Genomic DNA, 23,922 nt, shown 5'->3' on the forward strand with positions numbered 1-23,922 from the left:
CCAGTCATCGATGTACTGACCCAGCATTTTCACCAACAGCATCAGAATGAAGCTCAGCAATATTGCGATTCTTCATTTTTAGTTACAAACGTCGACTCTCGTAGCGCCGCGATAGTCAATCATTATCAAACACACATCGTATCGTATGTACACGTGGTGGCAGTCAGATATTCAAGGACAATGCACACCACGATCAAACCGCAAAACGGCTCATCTTCTGCATTCGTTTGACGCGGTTGTTTACCTCCGTCTGTAGCTCGGTGCGGAGCCTTTGTCCGCGTGCGGTCAGGTCATTTTGGGCGGAAGCGGCTAGCACCTGGTCAATCAGGGTATATGGGAGCCAGGTGACACTAGCGGTTTTCTGGGGTGCACGCGACAGCGCAGTGTTGGCCTAAAGGACAGCTTAAGGAAATGAGGATGAAAAAAGGGAAAGAACGGACCTTGCGCAAGAGCGAGAGGGTGTGCTCTAGTGCGCTCTCGATAATGTCGTAGCGGAGACTTGTTCTTACAAGATATTCGTGATGGTTTTGCTGCACATAAGGTTAGCACATTTATTCGGGATTCGTAAAGCTGATGAAAGGCGGCACATACTTCCAGTGAGTGAATCAACCAGGGAGGAGGAGGCAAGGACCTATCGGACGACAGAATTGTCTCAAAAGCGGTCTTACTGTACTTGTAGTCCGTCTCTGCGCTGTCGTGACGCTCAAGCGCGACACGGAGGTACCGCCAGCCACGGTCGGCAGGGCTGCCAGGCCACGAAGAGACGTTGTCAGTGAGTAGCCAATCTGATGTGTCTTCTTGGCTGTGTTTTCTTAGTGAGTGGCACAATTCACGGGAATGAATCGGGAGGGTCAACTCACAGTACAGTCTCTGGGTTGCGAGATAGCCGTAAACACTGGCTTGTTAATGTCGCAAATAATTCACTCATATCAACATCGAGGCTCCGAGCAGTAGCCATCGCCATGTCGAACTGGTTTGCTTGGCCCAATCGGAGCACGATCGATGCCGGCGAAAGCAGAACGTCTGATGCGGGTAAAGTATTTACGTCAGAATAGTGAGTCAAACGAATGTCTAAATTATGGAACTAGCCTGCAGCAGACAGAAGTGCGGGATCTCTTCGGATCAACCACAATCGAGCTGAAAGCAGCGTGTAGTCGTACTTAATGTTGCTGAGATTGACAATCTCTGAATCTTGTTTGTCCCCAGTAAACGTTGAATCGGGAATATTTTTTGAAAGCTTCCGTCGCTTGTGAAACTATTGATAAACGTCAACATAGAAAGCGTGCAATGCGGAGAACGACAAAAAAAATTAAAATTCTGACGACTTACCTCAGCATCAATCATGCCGCTCGGTGGAGTTTGTGTCACGACCCAAGCATATTTGGTGGACAAAAGAGAAAGAGAATTGATAGAGAGCAAATACGCTTCAAGCTGCTCTTCCATCAGAGCGATAACGTCAGTTGACTGAGCGGTGTTTTCTTGGAATTTACGTGCGCGCTGATACATGGTCCGCGCGGCTGGATCAAGGGTTTTAGAAGTGATGCGAATTTAGACGGTCCAAAACTTACCGTTGCGATGGTCCCCTCTGCGCGTATACCACGTGTAGAGTATTCTGGAGTAGAATGGACGTGCTCGAGGGTCCGTGTTGCGCGCTTTGAACGCCAATGCATCTTCAATCTCAGCCGAAAAGGTGGCAAAATTGAAGGACATCAATTGCTCGATTGTGTTTTCCTCACACATTCGATAAACCAGCTGGGAAATGCATTCCCTTTTCCTGTGGCCGTTGTGAGCGAATTTCTGGGGTTTAATCTAAAGACATACACGCTGTCGTATGGGGTCGCGATAATTGCTGAGTATGCATCTTCATAGAAGCCGAGATCTATATACCCTCGAATGAGGCCGAACCACAGTTCAGATGCGTCAACGTCCTGAGGTGCAACAGACAACGCAAGCCGAATGAAGGACACTTCTTGTTGGGTCAAGCCATTTGACCTGAAGATGGTAGATGCATGGATGTAAAAAGTAAATTCAGAATCGAAGAGCACAGCTCCAGGCAAAACGGAGGCTAGAGTTTCCGCATCCTCCAAGGAAAGCCCACTATCATCACCTATGGGAGAACAATTAGCACGAAACTGTCGATTTCAGGCGACACTCTCACCAAAGCTTCCAGCAACTTTTTCCATCAGCTGGGCGGCATCTTCAGCGCGACCAATATTGATGTACAGGCACGCAGCAATGAACACTACGCCCGGTGTGCGCGGTAGCCATGCAAGCATTTCGCGGGCGACTTCGTAGTATCCCCAAAGGCGGAGGCGTTCACAGAAGAGCGCTTCAAACTGCGTCACCCGAGCAGGGGAAGTAGACTGAAGCATGCCGGTCGCGTCCAAAAAACGATGGGCTGCCCTTGGTAGTTCAGTCGTCTCACCGGACTGGCCTGCAAGGCGGTGAAGTAGCGAAAAAGTGGGGACAAAGCGAGCCTGATTCCTCGACACATGCATATTGCTCATTCGAGCAATTACATCGTCGGTGGTCAATAACTCGTCCGATGACTCTTGTTCACCGCCTGTGTCTGCCGCAGGTTGGCGTGCTACAGATTGTAACATCGCCAACCCTCTGAATACGGCGAAGACTTCTTCTACCAGCGAAGGATCCCATTCCTTCAGATCATCAGCGAGGAAGAACAGCAGGGTGACCAGTGCGATGCATATATCGTAGCGGGCATGTACCGACGTGGTGATGTATGATGCGGATAACGCGGTCGTCCAATCAGATCGACTGCTTGGGAGTAACAGTTCGACTTCATCCTCTTCCTGCTTTACTTCTTGTTCAAAGCCTGCGACGAGGTCAAGGATTATCCGGACGGCGCCATCAAGGTCTTCTATGCCTTGCAACCTTGCGATAATGCTAGCTTCCGATGGTTCGTCAAGCGTAGCCTTGAAGTTGAAGCGCTGCGCTTGGTCTTCAATAATATCCACGATGGAAAACGCGATCTCTTGATGGAGAATATCAACAATCCTGGTCTCCAGGTTTTGAAGACCCTCGTGCCCTATCTTGTCACAAAGCGTCCAGAGTATGTCCAAGACGACAAAATGAGGTTCCACTGGGAGGGAGTCCGAAAGGCACCGGTGGACGCTTAGCGGCAGGTCTTCCTTCACATAGACACCCACACGTTCTCGTTCGATCACGATCACTTCATCTCTGCTCTTCCCTTTACCCAATCCCAGAGGCCAGCGGGCGCTCCGCTCAACTTCACGGCAACGTGCAACAAATCCTTCCCAGTCTCTTTTTAGCGCATTCCAATACCGATCATGCTGCAGCGCCCCTGTCTGTGGATCCTGTATTAAAGTCACAGTGCAGCCAACAACCGCGGCGATGTTTTCTGCCGTGGTGGGGTGAGAGGATGTGAGTTGAGGGGGTGGATGAAGTCCGGAGACAGAGAGGCACGCATCTGTGTACTGCTCTACAGCAGTCCGAAGAGTAAGCGGAGAGAATACGCCTGGTCTCAAGATGGCCGCCATGAATTTATCGGTCAAGGAACCGGGGGAGCGAAGGAGCTCGTCTAAATTCGTAGGAGTCAAGTCCGTCTCTTCCCCATAGGTCGCAGTCTCCCAAATTGCGTCATCAGAAGAACCACCAGTGGCTGCTATATTTAACCTCGTTCTCTCCGTCATTGAGGACCCTTGACGTTCCCATAATGTGTATAGGAAGTCGTCGTTGATTATGAAATCTTGAAGGTGACAGTGAGCGCTGGAGGCCGAACATTCGACGGTCTGAACCTCGCGCATTTGATCGGAATTAATGACAACAAGTTGAAAATAACCACCAGACTGTGGATATGAAGGAGTTGGCGTAAACGCGACGGCGTACGTAGTTTCATCGTCGCCCCCGTTTCCAAATATCCGGAGGAGATTGCGTGGCTCAGCTCCAAGAAGCTCAGATTTGATGCCGTTGGAAACGACATATGAGTCGCCAGACGCCTTGCCTGACAAAGACAAAGCTTTGGAGGCAACGCAGCCACCCTTTGCTGTCCAGAGTCGTAAAGTACGATCCCGTGAGAGGGTCCATATGTGGCCGAGCTCTGTGGGCTGGGGCCTGCTAGCGACCGAGAGAATCTCTGCTCCTGTAGAGCTCGAGGATTGTAGACTAGGCAAGTATGAAGTGAGTGTTCCCAAAAACGAACTTGGGGAGTAAACGTGCTCCGCCCAAAGATCTACGCAGCAGGCGGACGTCAAAAACTACCCGACGGACGTTAAAAAGTACATACCATGGAAGTTGTCATCTCCGATATTCTCAGCTTCTATGCGGATAAGGGAGCCATTTGTCAACCCAATCGCCACGCATAGTAAACCTTGCACTTGGACCACGCCATAAAACTGTTCTGACACGTTTTTGATTATATATTCTCGACTCCATTGTTTGGGCAATGGATCGTGCCACAATCGCGTCGGGTTGACAGTGGGTAGAACCAAACGGAATAATGAGCCGCTAGAGATTACTGCCAGTATATGTAACTCCTTCTCGCCCCATGCGAAGATTGCTGGAGCAGGCAAGACTGCAGAGGGGAAGACGAATCGAATCGGGGGGACATCTGTGGAAAGAGAGACAAGTTCCAATATCAGACCACCGTGAATGACACGCAGAAGGATTGTTCCTGTGTGAGGAGTATAGAATGTTGAGGAATATGAGGCATGTTCTGGAGACGAATCCGTGTCAGTGTGTGGTGGGGGGAGTGGTAGGTTTCGACGTTCAGTTTGAAGAACTAAGGATACGGCATTAGAGGAAGGATAGAGGGTGGAGAGCTGAGCAGCAACAAGAATGTTACCGCTGTTCATTCCAATGGAGAACAGTGAGATGATGTACAAGCAGACAGTAGAGCAGCAATCTGCAAAGAGATGTCAAGGGTCTACGCTACTGGAAAACAATAGACGCTAAGCGTTCTAAACTTAGTTACCTTTTTCGGCTGACAAGCGCCTAAAAGCTTGATCTCCAAGTTAGCTCCTTCAGCTCACAGCACGAAGGGAACGTCTGATCGAGAGACACGCCAACTTATCCTAGCTCATCATTGACTGTATCAGTATAAGTACAGTACATACTAAACTTCGGTATCAATCATCCGAGATCTTATAACACTGTGCAGCCGCTGCGCACGAGCTCTATTACTACCACGCGGACATGAACAATTGATGTGGTCATGACGAGGTCATGAAGCTCAATTATACTAATCTCTCGTTCGATTGAGTGGGGTGATAAGTAAAAAAGCTATATGCGCCGGCACGCAGCAGATGAAATCAGACGGTGCTGGCGTAAAGCTATTCCCCTATGATTCATACATTCTCCAATCTCGCCTTATCTGGGCTTCGAATGAAACAACATAACCGTGCCGTGCCAAAACATCACAAGTGGCGTTGAAGACTAGCAAGATCATTGCGGATCACATCGCGAACACGCATTGATGTGTATCCCGGGCATTAACGCTTTGTCTCAATCAGGTATATCGCAATCGATAACCTTACTGGCGGACGAACCCCAAAAATCTTTGCTCGTAACTGGAACTAGCTCAAAAAATCATGATCAAGTCCACATATCCAATCCAGACTCGGGCAGTTGGCCCAGGGCTTCAGTAGGCCGAGGGCTTCAGTAGAATTGCCATCTCCTAGGAGAAAACTCAGCATATAAATATAGTATGTGCACACACTGTTGCGCCACATGCGAACAATGTACATGCTCTGGAGTCTGGACCCAGTACCTACAACGTTGAGAGTGCTCCCAGGGAACGGATCAGAAGATTTATCAAATGAATGAAAAAAGGAACTTTCCTCTAGCAGGGAGTAAGCTGAGCCTAGATGAGCCTCCTTGTCACAAAAATGATCTCATGGCACCCTTGAGGCGACAGTTGGACAGCCTCGTCGCACGAGTCATCAACCTTTATGGTCAGCTTGAGAGCGGAGGTTTTTGAAGATTTGGTGCACGGGATCTTACACCAATAGTACACAGGTACCGCTAGCACCAATCTGTTTGGAGAAGGTCTGGACCGGCTGTATGCATTAGAATCATGAATCGACCGCGAAAGACTTGCATCCACGTTCATACCCCTTGTCTACACGCCGTATTGCTCGACGGCAAATTCGCGGAGGAGCAGAATGGACGCACTTAGCGATACATTGTAAGATGCTTGCAGTGGCATTGAAAAGGCCTCTAATCACATCTATATATCAACCTGTCGGTTTAGTCGCGAGCAAAGGACAGATAAGATTGACCTCAACCCGGCTTTGACTTACTTGCAAGTTGCCGAACCGAAGAGAGCGCGTAGGCCTAAAAAATTAGCGCACGCCGCACGCAGATAACACGCGTTGCTAATGATCGACCCCAAAACTGTCAGTAACAGCCTCACGCGACCTCAAGGCATGGACTTGAAAACACATACCCTGAATTTTATGTCAACTTTTGCAATTCTTATGTCCTTTACAACCTCAAGAAGACGGCGCGGTTGAGAATAAGCTAATAAGCATCAGAACTTCCTGATTTGTCGGGACCGACCCACGCACTAGTTTGGCTAATTATGCTATGTTGCTTCCCGCACTCACTGTGACCACACTGTGATCACTGCAGAACCAAGATCATGTTAACGTTCCATCATCGCCAGGCTAGCCAAGAGCAGATCGGGTGGACTAGTATGAATCCCCATCATCAATTCGCAAATCCAATTCCAATTGACGCGACTCATCTACGTCCTGGCGCATCCAATTTAAACCGTTAACTTGTTTCTATTGACCGTCCTCGTGCCTGCACTTAAATCGTTGTACTATCTCTTATAGTTCACAGATCTCGGCGGCCTGTCCTCATGTCTCCAGGTAAGAACTAGCTTATAAAGAAGCAACTCACTCCTCCTCTTTCCCCCCAAAGTGCTCGACTGCACCGCTGAGACTTGAGGTCCACACCAGTACCAAGACCTGAGGTCTACAACCGTTTCTGCTTAGATCTTTTACTTTATCTCTAGCTTCTCTGGTTAGACAATCCAAAACCAAACTCACTCGAATTCTTACATCCATCTCGCGGCCTATCATGGACCAACTAGTGTCATTTGAGGCTCTCCTCTTTCCTTCTGACGGTCGCAATCCGCATATGGTGGCTTTGATGACAAGCCCCATGTCGGTCCCCGACCCCCACGCTCCGTATAGCACCCTACCTGCTCGTATGCCCCATCCCGAAGTCTATATGGACTACATCGCCGAGGGCCTCGGTCCCCGAGCCTGGCATTACCATGTGAGCATAAAGTCGCGTATCATATCATGTCTGAATCTGACGTTGAAACGCATAGCTTGTCGAGGCTCTCGACGGCATGAACAAAAAATTCGTTAATCCTTACGTCATCTTTTATCCAACCGTCTCTCGTGACGGAATGCCCTTCCCTATCAATAAATGTGTAAGAGAGATCCAGGGGCGATCATTCAGAGAGGCAACTGCGTGGCGCGGAAATATCATCATTGCCAAGTATCGGGAGAGCCCCTTCTCGTCTATGGTGAATGGATCAATCGCTGATTTTCCGATATTGAGGAATTACTTTATGACGCACGGGGCTCCTCAGGTAAGCAAGCGAGTGGTTCTTTGTCGAAGACATCATACTGATATCATTACCGTCAGTCTTAAAAACGGGTACCTAGCTGTGTGGCTACTGACCTGAAATGCTTCTGTGACACGGACAAGCTACTCCATACCAAAAATACCTATGTAGATATGACATGCGGAACACTATCTTATTCACATGCTATGTGGTGCCTATGATCTTTATAATAACGGACATCAATAGCTCTGCCTGTAGACTATAACTCCTCGCGGATTTGCTTTCCCGAGTTACCCTTGGAATGCGAGATCGGTTCAGCATCCCCCTTTGGCGGATGACTTGCCTGCTCTTTCTTTGGATCACAATGTTCAGGTATCGGGCTTTCAGGATCAATCGGGTGGTGCAAGACTTTGCCAACTTTGTTGTATGTTTTGTGATCGGCAAAGAACTTCTTCCAGTGTTGGACGCCCTACATGTGTATTGACAGATTAGTTCCTGTGAATACGGAAAACGCCGTTATCACAGACCCTGAGCTCGTTCTCGGTCAAACCTCGCAAGTCATGTGTCCGGTGAGTGGCAAAACATCCTGTACCAAATGACCTGGCTGCGTCCACTCCGACCCTGCAAATAATTGATGAGGAAGTCTAGGAAGCATAGCATATACCCACATATGGTGGTAAGGACCTCCTGGCCCATACGTCCTGCTACTACTCGAGACATCAAATACGTCACCATCAATCTACACGCTAGTGATTAGGTATATGTGTGATCACTCGAAACTATTGACCATACCGCAAGATACAGGGGTTTTGTTGGGTCACTTCCATCAAATGTTGCCAAATATGTTTCTGAGAAGAGACGCCCACTATTTTCCTAGAAATATGAACGGAGTGAGTCAGGGACGTCGATGAAGAAGTCAGTGAAATTAGACAGACTGGCCAATAGGTCTTCAACCGCGCCCACTTTCCATCGTATTCCCACAGGAAGCTGCCAGTGAAGAACTTGCCCGCGATGACGACAAAGAGAATCAAGTATACAATAAACTTTAGCAACCCAAGGAACCCCACTTCCTGCTCGGCAGTGGGATCCGCCTCCACAGGACCTACTTCTTCTCCTCTGGCGAGTTTTTCCTCGCGCTCGCGATTTCTTTGAAGCCACGCTTGGTGCTCCTGTTCCTGCTTCTCTCTATATTGCTTATGGCTACAAATCATAAGTTGCTTGTCTGCAAGCAGGTGGACAACCACGTACGCCAAGAAGGGTTGATTGGCGGCTTTCTTGGTCACCTTTCTGGTAGGATCTGATGGGTCCTGTACCATATTTTCCTCTGTTAGTGGCTTGGGGGCATCACCGTCTGGGTTCCATATCCAAGACATTTTTTCGCAAACGACCTCGCGGATGAGAATCGATTCTGCCACAGCTCTGGAACGTCACGGCATTAAACTCGGAAGCAATATTAGAAGTCCTAAGTTGTTTACACTTGTATTGACAAATTTTGGCTCGTCCTCGATCCACGCGTACAACAAAGTTGTCTGCCTCGTTTGTAAAGCCCTAAAGCCTAAGGGCTAAGCCCTCGGATACATCGAGGAGCGTTGTACGGCTCTAAGTAGTTGCATTGATTCTGTCTAAGCACAATCGTCCGTATTTAATAAAACAAGCAGTAAACCGAAATGAAGCCTAGATCTTGCCGATCGCAGTGCCAACTGCTAAAGATCACGACATGCGAGATTATTGATTTCCCAAGATATCAATCTCCAGTGTTCCATCTCGAGTACATACATGTAACAAGTAACATATGACTCCTTGATATACGACAGGAAGCCATGAAATTAAGTGCTACCTACATGACAAAGCAGTAGGTAAGTGTAGGGTATTAAGTAGACTGTACACCGCGAAGGGACTGGATGTAGAGAAGATACCGTCATAATGCGATGGGATGGGAAGGCTCGACAGGATTGGGGAATATTGTTAGAGCATGACAAGCCGGCCCAGGATACTATACTGGATGATGCCAAAGTGATGAAAACAATTAAGGTGATGAAGAAAGTATGAACGACAACCCCCCGGGTTTGGAATCAAATGCGATAGAAGAAGAAAACAGCATGAATGGTGAGCATACGGTGGTCAGCCGGGATGATGAATGTACGATGTCGTGCAAGGGCTTCCGCAAGCACGCCACAATTAGAGTAGCAATGAATAAGTCCATGGAAGGCGATATGGAGAGAACATTCGTTCATGAGACATGTGGCGACCCTGGCATGTCTCGGCGGTTATGCCGGTGTTCTCGTTCACTGCCTTTCAAAGACACCGTGATGTATGCTCCACCAGTCTCCTCAGCACCGAGGCCAGGAGGAGCAGGAGGACTGGTGAGGAAATGAACGTCATCACCTGGCGCATCTCCTTCTCCGAGCCACTGCCGTGCGTCCAGAAACCTCTGCGTTTTAATGAACTGCAGACACATTAATTACATAAGATGAGAAAATCTTAGGAGCGAAAAGAAGCATACCTTGGGCAGCGAGTCCATAGCCATCAACCGAAGAACATGCGTTTGAATGCGCGTGTAAAGCTTGATTAGAACCTGCAGTTGCGTTGCGTTGAAAGAGACGGCTTGACTGGCATCTACTTGTCCGTCGAACGATTTGCCGTGCAGGCCAACCATGACTTCACCAAGATAATTGGCGAGATCGAGGCGAAGGCCGTGGTCGATGTTGAGCTCGTTCTGACTTGAAGGTGCGAGGTATTTGTTGTAAATCAGGAAAGCGGTCTGAATCAAAGCCTCGTGATGTCTCTCCATGGCGGCTTGTCCAGGAGTTGCTCTGCTTCCCGACCGAGCAGGAGCGGCAGCTTGTGCACTAGATGTCGTGTTGAACTTGCGCTTGAAATCCTCGACATCCATCCAAAAGGCCAAATTCTCTTCACAGAAGTTTGCCTTCAGGAAATCACGGAAGAGAGCACGATAAGATGGCTCTTCCAAGATGTACTTGAGACGGTCGGTATTGCTCTTGACATTGCCCTTCTTCTCCGCAGCCTCGTAACTGGAATTGAAGTGCCATTGATGGATTCACTTTCCAGTGACGAGCGCTCGGCATGATGCAGGTTCACCGTCGAGCTGAGAGGAGATGAACTAGCTTCGTCCCACTGAGCGAGCCGTTTGCCTTCGTCTGTGATTCTATAGATAGCCTTAGCTGTACATCGGAACTCTCCGTGTTGCTGGAACAAACGAGGCGATAAGAACACCTGTGAATGAATCGCTGACGGGGACTTACGCTGACTGGAGAATTCCCACCTGGGGTAGAACCACGGACAGTGAAAATTATGGCAGAGTCGTTGTTTTTCCTTTTATCGCTGACCAACGTGATAAGGCCGAAGCGAACAAACTGGGCAGCCATCTCTGCCGCTTCTTCTCTTCCAACCACGGAGGTGAAGTCGCATAGCCATTCAAGAGCACTCACGGCAGCAAAGCAGTGTTTGTGCATGAGTGAGGCTCTCCCTACTATAGGCTGCGCGCGCTCTTGCACATCCATTAGAGGTACGCCCTTGGAACGCTCGTGGTACTCTTGAAAAGCGTCTGGCGGATTGGCCGAGAGCTGAGCGGGGTAGTTGGGCTGACGACCAACGAATCGACGGAAGAGCGCAGTGATGACGGACTGTGTAACGATGATTTCGTCATCAGCTGACCGACGCTCTAAATGTAAGAGCTTGATGCATATAGGTTGAGAGGCGAATACGGGTTGGAGATGGTCGGAATTCATGCCGTTCTTGGATATGAATCGCTCCAGGACATGGAGACCCTTGGGTGTCAGGACATAAGTACCGCGATCTTTGAAGAGGTTGCTGCCAAGATCAGCGGCGTTTTCGATCAAGCGAGCGTCCATGAAGTGTTGGCACATAGCCTTTGCCATGTCACGAGTCATTGAGAATGTCGTGGTAGTTGTAGTCGTCACTATTCGTGATTTGTCTCTGGGATCCGGCCCGCGATTTGACTGAGAAAACTTGAGAGATGCCAAGTTTGCAGCAGCCTCGTCCCTATCAAAAAAAATATGAGACGAATACGGGGATATGATCGATGAAGTACAGACGTGGAGAAAGAGTTGGGGAAAGTGCGAAAATATTGTTTGTGCGTAGTCAGATTAAGAGATACGATGAGTGTTGCAAAAAGGTCAAGGGTATCCTGCACAGAAGCAAGTGAGTTATTTAGATTGAATAAAAATATTGTGAAGACTCACCTTGAGAAAAGGCCTGCCCCGTTTTGTTGTCTTCATCATATGAGAGGAACTTGCCTGAGCAGACTGCTCTGCCTGATCTACGGATGACATTGATAGGGCAAAAGTAGGCTAAAATCAAGGAAGATAGAGATGATGATGGATGATAACGATGATGAAAGTACAGAATTAAACGACGGACACGGCAAGAAAAGGCGGAGGGAAGGATAAGAAGGAAGATGTTGATGGCAGCGAGGCAGGGCGTAAAGAGGAAGGAGGCTCGGTAGTCGTGGGTAAGTTCGGTGGCGACAATATATTTATTGTCACATTTTTGTCACAAGAACCGTAAACACCTCGGCCCTCGGCCGCCTTATTTGTGACTTTTTCCTCCCACAGCAGATTTGCTAAAAATCTGCTCTAGTGACGACGCCGTCATGCATCTTTTATCATTGTATTTGTCCCTTAACATGACTGATAGACTTGCAACGTAGGCACCGTCGAGTCGAGATTAAAATTCTCAAGAATGCATGCGTTTGTGCTTCTCAAGCGCCGAGAGCAGCGCTTCGCATTGGCACCGCACGGGTGACGGCTTCAACCATTTCCGCTTTTGCGTGTGACTCTTTTAGCAGTGGCGGGTTGTGGCGGGGCATTTTGATCACAACAATCATCGTCGGCACACTGCCCCGAGATGTCCCATGAATGATCCGTCACTGTATTCTCCGAGACTCTCGCAACAGCCTTCATACCATAACCGCGCCCGACTAAGTGGCGGCTCCGTGTTCTTGACTAGATGCTCATTAATCCATTGTACGTTCTCTGCTTCACAACTTCTGCGCCGCTTTCTATGTCACCCGACACAATCCTTTTTGTTGCCGCTTCAGTAAACACAACTACTTTAGCACAGCCTATTGGTCATGTTTACGGGATGTTGTCACCACCCTTGCAAGGAGGCAGGAGTCCCAAGACATACTTTATTAGCACCTCGCCTCCCATCAGGCACCAGGCGCCTCTCTTTCCGTAACATGATGACTGACTCGACATTCCTCGATCCCATTCAGTTGTCTTCTCGCCTGTGGCCTCAATCCGGATATTCAAATCTAGTCTACTCGGTCGCACTTCGCTGCTCTGAGTCAAGGTTAAGCAGCCGTTGCTCCCTCATCAATTTGATGACTCTTCTGCTCTGCGTGATGACGATGGCTCCTTTCTTCCTCGGTTAGTACTACAATGGCTCAGGCTGCGTTTCGTGGGAAACCGGGGAAACTTACTGACAAATGACAGGGACACGGACCTGAACGTTACTTTGACAGATTGACCGGTTTCGCATCATGATCCATGGTGATACGCCGTACAATCCGTGCAGTCTGGTCACGTACCAGGCGTCTCTACTTGAACATGCTGCTTCCACGTGTATCGACCACTGCACAGCATTTGAAGTCGGACCCTCCAAGAACTTGCGATAGACTGGTCTAATGGCGAAGGTCTGCAAGAAATCCTCGAACAAAACCTAGTGCTGGGATTACTACGTGGAGTTTATGCTACCAAGGAAGCCACTTGCATCATGTGCATGTCTATGACTTAGCGGTATTGCCAAGGTGATACTTATGTGAATCATAGAGAAGGAACGGCTGTCATCCTTTTTTGCTCTGCTTAGGGGAGACTTACTCATGCGCGACGCATTGCTTACGAGCATATGCCTGACGAGCAACGACTCCTCTCAGGCCAGCAGGATACCCCAAACAATAACGCGAGATGTGCGCGAAACCTCTGCAATGACGCCCGTCTCATTCATTGAACTGCTGCACTGCGAGCCTGTGTGCTGCTGCCCATAATAATTCCCAGGTCAACTGTCTAATTTCGCGACTATACTCTTGCGTTATCTCCGCGACTGTTCGCCAGCACGAACCTTGCAATACCCCGAAACTGCAGTCGTGCTTTCAAACTGGGTCCCGCCTCGTCAATTTACTTGCGCAGCCGGCACATCCGACTGACTTGGCCTATTTACCAAATGGCGAAATTAACTCTTCTTGCGGAACTAAAAATATGTAAATATTCACAACAAGCACTCTGGCAAAGATGTTGTCCCGCTAAGCGCCGATACTATGACGAGAATGCTGGCGAAAAAGAGCCCCTCGAGCAGTCCAATGCTCACGGGAAGACGGCGCGGACCTCATTCGGCGGGGATGATGTATCAACTGCGGAAATTATGCATCAGCCTTTCACACTGCCTTGGTCCGTTCACTCGCGATCGGGATTAGGGGCTTACTCGACTATTCTCGAGCTGATAATGAATGATCTCGAGTAGGATGAACTTCATCCTGGATCAGATACAAGAGCGCATGGATGATCTGATTTTTTCCTCCTCCGATGATCGGTCCTCAATGAGTAGGTTTTCCTTGTAATCTCAGGCTAGAATGTTCCATGCTAACCGCGTTTTGCCACCTCTTGCCGCCAGATTCCCGGACACCCAGCTTACGAAGTATATTCGCTCAGAACCCGCCATGCAACCAAACTTCATTATCGTTGTAATGCCCATATTAATTTTCTGGCACTGAACGCATTCACACTGTGAGTTCATTTGTATGATGGGAAATTTTGTTGGCGAACATACATAATAATCAACTTCCATAAAGTCAAAACGTACACTGATTTACACTGGCAGAACACTGGTTTCGTTCCTCAAATAGGTGTCACTCGGCTTTGCGTACATACATCGTATGTGGATGGTTTATGATACGTCTCACACACCATGTTAGTAACCATTGTCGCACAAAGTGCGCGATTATCAGGCATCTCCGCGGTATTGCAAATCGGCGGAGTGGCTAGAGCTTCATCCATCAAATCTTGAAGCTTGAAGCGGTACGTTAGGGTAAGTTGGCTCCGTCTTTCCCATTGTCCACTGTCCGCTCACTCCGTTGTCAGGTTGTAAATCGTTTGCGTGTACACACGGAAACACGCGCTCGGTTACCCAACCGTTGACGCATAAAAACCTCGGGTATGGTAAAATGTCACAACTCCGAGCCCCCTGACAAAGTTCTAAATTGATGATAGTGGATCATCCGAGTCATTCCGCAGCGGACCAACCGATCGAGCTTGTGTGGTTACGGTTGTCGATGGGCTCCGAAATCGGATGAGCCGCTGCACGCGGCACGATAGGGTAAGATCGAGGCCGCTGGTGACGTTCGATCGGGGATACATTGGAAAGTATACGTTGCCGCCAGTTGCCGCCTCGCCTTAATCAGGGTGAGTCCCGAAGATGACTGGCAGCCTTGCAAGGCACGTGCCTTCAATAAGATTACCCGAGGTTTTTCCTGTCAGCGATCTGATGGACGCCTCTGGCAGACATAAGGTTCGTGATAAGTGTTGAGGAACTTCCGTCGCCTCAAGGGACGGATAGGGTCAGACCGTCGTGGAGCGAGGCCAGAGCTGGCCAGAGCAAATATTGGTAAAAATGAGGTACTCGCTTAGTTTCCAGCTTTAGACGGGGCGTATATGATTATCCTACATAGCAATATTCCTCACATGAGTCTAATTAGTCGATCGAGAAAAGCGGAGCATTCGAGCAGGCTAAACACGGAACAGTACTGAGACAACTGGGTGTAAAGTGTCTTAGTCATGACACACCTGACCTCATCATGAACTTCACGAACATCAATGTGAGCGATGAAGACGTTGATCAACGCCAAATGCTCACTGATATCCCACTGACAGGATCCCGCAGGTATCAAAGCTCTACTCGAGCAACTGAGATCGTCGCAGGCCTGGCAAGAGAGTATTGGCACTGACCCCAATGGCGTAGCCAAGAATTCACCGCCGACGTCAATCACACCTCAGGCTACACCACCCCTGACACTGCAACCACCCGCTACCACAAGCGATCCATCTAAATCGTCGTCCTCGGTGGCCGATTTACTCTCCCAACTTAATTCATCCGAATGTAAAATCCCGTCGAGGCCCCCACAACCTTCAACATCGCGTTTCACTACGCAACAGACATCCCTGCAACAACTTTCACAACCGGCTAGCCACAACTCCACCCCTCAGCCTCCAGACACCTCGGCTCATCAGTCAGCTGCAGGTACCAGGGCATTCACGCGCGGGCAGGACCTCCGCATGATGTCATTTCAACAGGCCTTGCCCCATCTCACACTGCTGGCAGAAAGTGCAGACTTTGTTGCTGCCATAGCCCGTGTATGTCCGTCGCGCGGTCTTCACACGCACGCACATTACCTGATCTCTGAACTTAGTTACGAGAAGAGCAGAATGACTTGGAGAGACAATTGTGGGAAGAACGGCTCGCTATACATAGGAAACACGAGAACAAAGTCAAGGTTGCACAGACCAAGTCCGTGCACTTTCTCAGTGATACATCCCCTTTCATCATTAATGACGTCCCTCGCAGAGCCGGGTTGATTGGCGCAGGCATATCACAGCACGAGGCAGATGTGAGTGAAACTGACTACACGTTTCCATTCTAATCCACATGGCAGATGCTGAACGATGCATTTCGGAAAGAGCTGCAAAAGTTTGATGCGGAGCGCGTGCTTTTCGCATGGGACGGCCTCTTGCAGAAGCAGCAGTCTTCGCTGGAAGCCCTCGGAGTACCAACCATGTTCCCCACCGATTTGCGGGCCGATAGAGAGGTGAGTATCGAAGCAGCCACCAAGAAACGGACTAGTCTCATCATCGTGTTACCAGAAACAACAGAAAGTAGTCCAAGTCTTGGAAGGTATAGTGGGGTGACGAGGATTTGTAAATCTTTCTGCTCGATGTGTCTTGTTGTCCTACCATATTTGCAGATACTTTTTGAGGACCTGCATTGCCTCCGGATCCCAGCGTAATAAAACCTCCGAGTGCGGGCGGCAAAGAGTGTGCCATCCCTGCAGGGTCCATGATGGGAGCCTGCGGGCCGCAGGCAGCTTTATTCCGAAACGGAGGTCGAATGCGATAGTCGGGAGCTGGTTGCAAGTCCACAATGTCCTTGAAGGGCTGTAATGAAAGAAGAAGAAAATATGGCACGGGTCATACTTATCGGAGGCAAGCTCAAATTGCATCCTCAAGTAACGCCAGGAGACGAAGACGTGAGAGGAACTGAGACTCTGGGAGGAAGCCTCAGTCGCTTCCGTTTACTTGCATTCCGGCATGTCGTACGCGGTAACGAATCTCAGTTATCTGCGCGATTGTAACAGTGCAGCAGCCTGAGGAGTAGGACGTCCTCGGATCTTCTGGCCTCGACGCAGCAATTGTTGACCGAGAAAACCGGGACTGATAAAAAATGAGCCCTACTAGTCTTAGTATCAAGGATCTTGAAGGGCGGCGGCAAGACGGCGCGGGTGTTTTGGAAGTTGTCAAGCTCAATTCGGAATCAGTAAGATCTGCCCAGTCCTTCATTCTTACCGCGACATCCCGTGAAGGTGGGGAGCGCACAACGTAGTTCGTAACGTCAATCAAAATTCTTGGAAGACTGTTCTTGACAACGGGGAAAAAAAGGCTGGGAATGACCCGGACCGTAAGTAAGGTTGTGACTCGGACATTGATGAGCGATGGCTTCAAGAAGGTAGCAAGAAGGCAGGGACTTTGTAGCTAGCTGCTAGATCATGCTAGTGCAATGGATATTCTTTGTGTGTACAAGTTTTTTCCACAATTTTTAGCTTGTGGTTATGATGCTACTACTCGGCTAAGTGAGAAATTTGATCGCATTTGACCCAAGGAGTCAGGGCCTTCTAGGGAGGGCGGTCGTTGCTGTTCGACCCTTTTTCATATATATAACACTGTTTTGTAAATTGCGTTGGTGCCTTGTTGTTGGTCCATTTCTTGCTCTCTCCCGTATGCCCTACATCGATATCCCATCCAGGGAGGACTACGTTTCTATATGGTACATCACGAACTCCGACCACGGGAACGTTGGCAGCTTTGATCCAGAACGGCCCACCTGCATCCTCCTACATCCTTTATTTTTGGACTCAAGCTGGCTGATTAGGCATTTTGATGATCCCAGACTCTCCCAGGATTACAACTTGATAGCCTTTGACCAACGCACATGCGGACGATCACGATGCAGACCCAGCCAATGGCACGACAACTATGTTGATGCAGCCGATCTTGCCATGGCCTGTCAGGTGCGATGCATTCATTGGAGTTTACGGCCCGGCTTCTGATACTTGTGAAATTAAAGGCATTGCTTTTGCCTCCTGCACATATATTGGCATTCGAGGGGATTTCTGTTAACGCGGCTCTCAGATTGGCTGCATTGTATGTTCCGTGATACTTGATAGATAACAGCTGACCGTTAGTCCAGGTGGCCTGAGCAGGTCCTCAGTCTAACTTTATGCGACGTTCCTCCTCCGACAGAGTGTGTCCCCTTCCCTGTTATCGCGACGATGTTCGTCTTCTGATACTTTTACTAGACTTCAATGGGTCTTCCACGCTTATGACGAACTCCTTCAGTTGTGGTGCTACGCGCCTGACCTCGACTCGTTTGAACATGCAGGTAATGAAGTAGTGACTTTCATGACTGGGGAGGTAAGCCACATCATAGCGTGCAAGTTGTTGGCAAACTGACGATATCATGTGCAGACCGATAATTTAGACCTTCAAGATGATGTATGTCATTTCTGACCAGTTGCACCACAATGCTGATTGCACCACAGTTGATAGCCTACTGGGAGAAATACACACCTCCTACAAAACGTCTGAGGATAGTGGAACTTGTTAACATTATGATGAACGTGAGCGCTATACTAGCGTCCATCTACGTCTCCAGCTCACCTGCCATGTAAGCGCACACTTTTGAGGCCCCAGGAACTTGCTAGTATTATTTGCCCTGTTCTTATTATTCAGGTATTTGCTGCAAATTTGAGGAACGAGCAGATCGTTGATATATATCCACAGGGAGAAGCAAGCCCGATAGCTCCGCTGAAATATGCGGAGAAACTTAAACAGCATCTAATAAATGCTAAAGATGGTCCCCGGTTGTACACTGTCAAGGGTAGGCGCGACCGTTGTCGCACATTACGACCTGCCTTACGACTTTTGCAGGTGCCAAAGCTTGCCTGAACATCCTCCCTGGAAGCGCTTCGATAGTGAACCAGGTCTTTTCAAAGTTTCTTGCCCAACAGCCTCGAACACGGTCCGACCTCATTGCTAAAGGGATGTCCATACGAGAACGATCGCAGATTGCGCTATCGAAGCTCGCGGAATTTATCGGCGACCCATCTATTGCCCAGAAGGATCCTTGTTGTCCCCTCTCATTTTCATGTGTAAAACCCGATGTTGCGAAAAGCCAGCTGGAAAATTTGTTGTTTTACGCGAAGGGCCTGGATACGGCATACTGTCCACTTGGGAGAGATGGTCGGCCGTTGCGGAAGTCAGTCATATCGTTCCCGCTCTACTCACATTTTGCTAACCTTTCCTCCAAGGTACTCTGAACGGAAGAAGGAGGCTCACTGGTTCCAAGGAGACAAGCATGGCAATAGCTACATCGGTACGTTCTCGCGCTTTACGTATTCACCCTATCGTGCTTCATAAGACCACAGACACTTCCGAGCTCAAAGCTGCTCGCAACTACAAGGGATACAAACATTCGCATTCTAAATCTACCAGCTCTCCGGAACGTCCAGTGGCGGGATCTTTAACTGCGAACAAAGAAAGCCTAGTCACAGACGAGGTCGCGCAGGATGGTCGCATGCGGCGAACGACCTACAACGCTGGCTCGGTCGACAAGCACGTTATTAGAGGAACGATGCAGAAGGTGGTAACACAACGTGCTCATCTACCCAAGGGGATGATAACGAAGGCTCTGTTACCGTCCTGACTCATCATGATGCCTGTACAAAAGTATTTACTCTCATTTTGTCTTACCAAGGCTGCTACAGATCACATACGACGTTTGGATCCTTCATACCTTAATGTGTTTGGCAGGCTTATATATGTATCCACATCTAAAAAGTTCAGAGTATGCTCATATTACCCATGTACCAAGTAATTGCCAATATGTATAATGTTCAATCGGATACATAGAGTCCAACAACAATGTATGCAAGAGGACTGAGTGTCCATCTGTGTCGCAGCATCGCTCACATGCTCCCTTCTGCCATTTTGGCCTTGTAGTATCGGACCATCTCCTCCAAGCCCATCCGCACTGACCAACGCGGTTGCCATCCTAGGCTAGTCTTTGCCCTAGTCGTGTCAGGGCGTCTTTTCTGAGGATCGTCAGTCGGGATTGGCTTGTAAACAATCTGCACGCGGCGCTCGAGTTTGATACCATCTTCTTCTTGCACTTTCTCCACAATCTCGCGAACGAGTTCCGCGAATTCACCAATGGTGAATTCGTCGCCGTTGCCGATGTTGACCGGGCGCGACTCATCGGAGTTCATGAGGACAATCAGGCCGTCGATTAGGTCGTGGATGTACTGGAAGGAACGAGTCTGCTTGCCGTCACCGTAGACGGTCATGTCCTCCCCGTTCAGGGCTTGAACGATAAAGTTGGACACCACACGACCATCGTGAGGGTTCACTTGTAGTTAGATCAGCGCTTATGTTTGATTAAAACATGACGACAACAAACTTCGGGGACCTAAGGGGTGACAGTTGAGTAATAGAAACGGCAATAGGGTGTAAGACGAACCGTAAGTGTTGAAGATACGAGCAACCCGAACATCCACGCCATCTTGATGATGGAAGCCATACGTGAGAGTTTCCGCAACACGTTTACCCTCATCGTAACAGGCGCGTGGTCCTATCGGGTTGACGTGACCCCAGCTACAAGATCATAAAAAACATGATTGGACCCATAAGAACGCAACTTACTAATCTTCCGGTTGAGGATGGACTTCAGGGTCACCATACACTTCTGGAACGGCATGAGCAAAGAAGAAGCCCGATTGAAAAAAATCATACCAGATGTACTACTAATAAGGAATCTAGCCTTCGTACGCTTGGCCAAGCCAAGCATGTTCAGCGTGCCCATGAAAGAAGTTTTGATGGTTTTCACTGCATTGAATTGATAGTGCGGAGGAGACGCGGGACAAGCCAGATGGTAGATTTCTGGGGTTCGTCGGCTGTCAGCCAGGAAGCGAATAGCGCACAAAGCCGAAGGGCTTACGATCACACTCGATCATGAAGGGCTCGACAACATCGTGACGGACTAATTCAAAGTTTGGGTGACCAACCCAGTGACTCACGGTAGTCTTTGAACCAGTGAAGAAGTTATCCAGGACAGTAACCTCATGGCCCAAGAGCATGAGACGATCGACAAGATGAGAACCCACGAAACCAGCACCGCCGGTGACGAGAACGCGCTTTCTGGAAGAGGGAGGTAAAAGCTTAACTGGGGGGAAGCGGGAAAGGGTTGTGTATGAGATCGACTGTGTGTCTGGATGGAAGATTGACTTGGATTGGTAGGCATTGGGGCCTTGCGTCAAATGCCCGTGTCCTTCCTCTTCCTTTGCGTCTAGCTCCTGAACCTGGGACTCAGAAGCTGTGACCACATAGTGCGATCGCAGATAAAGTGATCGGAGGGTATCAATGGCCACCTCGCTGTCGAAGCCAAAGCGCTGGAAGCCAACGCTTTTGATTTCTTGGCCATTCTTATCCAGGGTCTGTGTCTGATAGAGAAATGTATCAGTGGCACTGATCGATGAGAAAAAGATGAAGTACAGGTTGTTCAGATAAAATGTTTGCCATATTGTACGCGGAAGTGAGGAAGAGAAGTCCTTGATCAAACGGCACAATGACTTACATCTTTAACTGAAGACGACGACATCTTGGGAGATAGAGAGGTAACTATACAAAGTAGGACGTGCCTTAACTTGATGGTCAGATTTTTCCAGCGCTGCCACTGCGGAAACGAGATTGAACCTAACGTACCTGCTAAATATTATTATTAGCTGTACCAGACCCAAATTCGACTTGGAAAAGCAGTTGGCAGAACACCTGAACTAACGTTACGACGCAGCACTAGTACTAGTTCAGCGTCGGGAGGAGGCACCAGGTCAAGGCCCAATGACTGATGGTGGCCTGAGGGGACTTGGCCTGATTTACACTGATTTACCCCGTAATTATTAGGTAATCAATATCCTATCAGAAAATAACTTCAAAAGAAAATCTCCTACATTCCATCATGCCTCGAGTACAGAGATCGGTGAAACCAAGGCATGACCCCCTCTACGCCCAGTTGGATGTCGATGAAGCACAAGCGAAATATGGTCGCGTATCTCAACCGGGGAAGCGCACGAAGCGCCAAAAATCCTCCGGGGATGAAGAGAGCACAGAGGTGTGTACTCTCTAATCATGTCCGTTAAATGATTGATCGCGCAATGCTTAGGCAGTTCTTGACCCAAAAATGTCGAGGAGAATATTTGAGCTCGCTAGGGATCAACAAGAAGAGATCGATATGCCCGAGGACGAGGATGAGCCTCGACATGAGGATGAACGCGAGAACTTCAAGCCCAGAGTGCAGATCATGGACGACTATGACGATGACAGCGAAGATGGCGACATGAGTGACAATGGTGATGCGGAAGATATGTTTGTCAGTGCATTCTGATGTGCCTAACTTGCTTCTCACATTTACCCTTAGCAATTGGATTCTGGAGATATCCAAGCATTGGATTCACTATTGCCCTCTAATTCAGGTGAACGCCGAACGTTAGCAGATATCATTTTCGCTAAATTGGAGAGCGGGGAGACCAATGGTGTCAATGTCATGCAAAAGGTGCAGCAGGGTACGGACTAAATCTTGGTCGTTTGAGCTATTATCTCATATTTCCTAGATCAAGAGCATCCTGATCCAGCACTCGGTCTTGATCCTAGACTCGTAGAATCTTATTCAAAGTACGTATGTTCTCGCTCACGTGATGGCGTTCACTGAGTCTCTTTCTTTCCTGCAGACTCGCAACTTTCCTGCACGGGTATAAGTCGGGGCCATTACCAAAATTCTTCAAAGTTATTCCCTCCCTACCAGCATGGGCAAGAGTATTGGCACTCACTCGCCCCGAAAATTGGAGCCCCCACGCATGTAGAGCAGCAACACGAATTTTTGTGTCGACGATGAAGCCTGCTCAGGCTCAACTATTTCTTTCCGTGGTTCTCCTGGATGCGATACGGGAGGATATACAGAGCAATAAAAAGCTTAATGTGCAATATTATGAGTGCCTGAAGCGCGCATTATTCAAACCTGCAGCATTCTTCAAGGGTATCGTGTTTCCGATGTTGGAGGTGAGTTATCGGAAATACATTTTGAACCATGCTCAATCGCCCCTACTAGAGTGGCTGTAGCCTTAAGGAGGCTGCTATCATTGCTTCTGTCGTTGCTAAGAAGAAAGTGCCTGTTTTGCATTCAGCAGCAGCTCTACTGCGAATAGCAAATATGGACTATACAGGTACAGTACCATTCTTCGCTATCTTTCATGGCAACTTATTACTTCCAGGGCCAAATTCTCTATTTATCCGCGTCCTGATCGATAAAAAGTACCAACTTCCATATAAAGTTGTTGATGCCTTGGTGTTCCATTTCATTCGTCTTTCCAACACTTACAAGGCCCGTGGGCGTGGTGACGTGCAAAAACTTCCTGTGCTATGGCACCAAAGTCTGTTAGCTTTCTGCCAGAGGTCAGTAGTATTTGACATTTGTCGGTACCAATCTCAGTCTGGCTTTATAGATACTCGCCGGATCTCACCCCTGACCAAAAGGACGCTCTCCTGGATGTCATTCGCGTTAATCCGCATTTACAGATTGGCCTCGAAGTGAGAAGGGAGCTGGTTAACTCAGTAGCTCGAGGAGAACCTCGACCGGACGTCGCTCAAGACGTAGACATGTCATGATGTGCCATCAATACTGTGTCTCCTTTCGCCCTTTCTATATAGATTTGTTCTTTGATCACGCGTCGCTAGTTTGATGAGCCGTCGTCTTCGAATGGCAATGAATTCGTCACCTGGATAATGGAATGAGCGCTATGACCCTGTATAGGAGGTGCGCATTTTGCTGGTTTTCTTCAAGATAACAAAAGTTTTGATTCGTCAATCGCTGGGATTCCCCCACTGCTGCGCTATATCGCACTGAACCGATCAATCGCACTCGCGGCGTGTGCGATGCTGACATTTCAATCGCTACCATCAGAGACTCATACCTTTTCAGTATCATACCTCCCCAGTGACAAGTCTCTT

The 23,922-nt window shown here is 48.7% G+C and overlaps 7 protein-coding genes across 7 annotated transcripts; 3 read left to right on the forward strand and 4 right to left on the reverse strand.

Moving 5' to 3' along the window:
- Positions 1-193: 193 nt before the first annotated feature.
- DEU56DRAFT_971165 (nucleoporin Nup120/160-domain-containing protein) lies at positions 194-4,943 on the reverse strand (the record flags this gene model as incomplete). Its single annotated transcript, XM_041359451.1, has 10 exons — positions 4,265-4,943; positions 2,159-4,210; positions 1,822-2,107; positions 1,569-1,774; positions 1,330-1,517; positions 1,090-1,255; positions 861-1,023; positions 592-802; positions 441-530; positions 194-391 (listed from the first exon to the last, which is right to left on the reverse strand). The coding sequence occupies exons 1-10, from the start codon at positions 4,830-4,832 to the stop codon at positions 194-196; spliced, it is 4,128 nt and encodes a 1,375-aa protein (XP_041211997.1). The 5' UTR covers positions 4,833-4,943.
- A 2,119-nt stretch (positions 4,944-7,062) lies between these two features.
- Positions 7,063-7,676, forward strand: DEU56DRAFT_869711 (uncharacterized protein; the record flags this gene model as incomplete). Its single annotated transcript, XM_041355579.1, has 3 exons — positions 7,063-7,263; positions 7,319-7,585; positions 7,662-7,676. The coding sequence occupies 3 exons, from the start codon at positions 7,063-7,065 to the stop codon at positions 7,674-7,676; spliced, it is 483 nt and encodes a 160-aa protein (XP_041211998.1).
- A 74-nt stretch (positions 7,677-7,750) lies between these two features.
- On the reverse strand, positions 7,751-8,994 carry DEU56DRAFT_105396 (cytochrome b5-like heme/steroid binding domain-containing protein). The gene is made up of 6 exons (XM_041344581.1): positions 8,810-8,994; positions 8,497-8,761; positions 8,354-8,434; positions 8,230-8,300; positions 8,089-8,182; positions 7,751-8,030 (listed from the first exon to the last, which is right to left on the reverse strand). The coding sequence occupies exons 1-6, from the start codon at positions 8,932-8,934 to the stop codon at positions 7,821-7,823; spliced, it is 846 nt and encodes a 281-aa protein (XP_041211999.1). The 5' UTR covers positions 8,935-8,994; the 3' UTR covers positions 7,751-7,820.
- A 797-nt stretch (positions 8,995-9,791) lies between these two features.
- On the reverse strand, positions 9,792-11,874 carry DEU56DRAFT_753283 (regulator of G protein signaling domain-containing protein; the record flags this gene model as incomplete). The annotated part of the gene is made up of 6 exons (XM_041349704.1): positions 9,792-10,007; positions 10,065-10,593; positions 10,635-10,768; positions 10,825-11,584; positions 11,638-11,729; positions 11,785-11,874. 6 exons carry the CDS (start codon positions 11,872-11,874, stop codon positions 9,792-9,794), a joined length of 1,821 nt encoding a protein of 606 aa, XP_041212000.1.
- A 3,509-nt stretch (positions 11,875-15,383) lies between these two features.
- DEU56DRAFT_882005 (Alpha/Beta hydrolase protein) lies at positions 15,384-19,712 on the forward strand. The gene is made up of 15 exons (XM_041356116.1): positions 15,384-15,413; positions 15,469-15,948; positions 16,005-16,202; positions 16,248-16,528; positions 17,489-17,876; positions 17,933-18,009; positions 18,056-18,109; positions 18,165-18,279; positions 18,334-18,360; positions 18,408-18,485; positions 18,538-18,597; positions 18,649-18,745; positions 18,796-19,123; positions 19,176-19,240; positions 19,293-19,712. Exons 1-15 carry the CDS (start codon positions 15,393-15,395, stop codon positions 19,568-19,570), a joined length of 2,547 nt encoding a protein of 848 aa, XP_041212001.1. The 5' UTR covers positions 15,384-15,392; the 3' UTR covers positions 19,571-19,712.
- Positions 19,713-21,847, reverse strand: DEU56DRAFT_783735 (uncharacterized protein). The gene is made up of 8 exons (XM_041352169.1): positions 21,625-21,847; positions 21,497-21,560; positions 20,861-21,362; positions 20,656-20,802; positions 20,566-20,608; positions 20,384-20,517; positions 20,324-20,332; positions 19,713-20,272 (listed from the first exon to the last, which is right to left on the reverse strand). Exons 2-8 carry the CDS (start codon positions 21,518-21,520, stop codon positions 19,833-19,835), a joined length of 1,299 nt encoding a protein of 432 aa, XP_041212002.1. The 5' UTR covers positions 21,521-21,560; positions 21,625-21,847; the 3' UTR covers positions 19,713-19,832.
- Positions 21,848-23,893, forward strand: DEU56DRAFT_783738 (Bystin-domain-containing protein). The gene is made up of 9 exons (XM_041352170.1): positions 21,848-22,030; positions 22,082-22,288; positions 22,337-22,481; positions 22,530-22,590; positions 22,647-22,974; positions 23,024-23,138; positions 23,187-23,367; positions 23,418-23,728; positions 23,876-23,893. The coding sequence occupies exons 1-8, from the start codon at positions 21,878-21,880 to the stop codon at positions 23,578-23,580; spliced, it is 1,353 nt and encodes a 450-aa protein (XP_041212003.1). The 5' UTR covers positions 21,848-21,877; the 3' UTR covers positions 23,581-23,728; positions 23,876-23,893.
- The last annotated feature ends 29 nt before the right edge of the window (positions 23,894-23,922 follow it).

The sequence above is a fragment of the Suillus clintonianus genome, assembly GCF_016758775.1.
Source record: "Suillus clintonianus strain FC179 chromosome Unknown DEU56scaffold_13, whole genome shotgun sequence".
Lineage (NCBI taxonomy): Eukaryota > Fungi > Basidiomycota > Agaricomycetes > Boletales > Suillaceae > Suillus > Suillus clintonianus.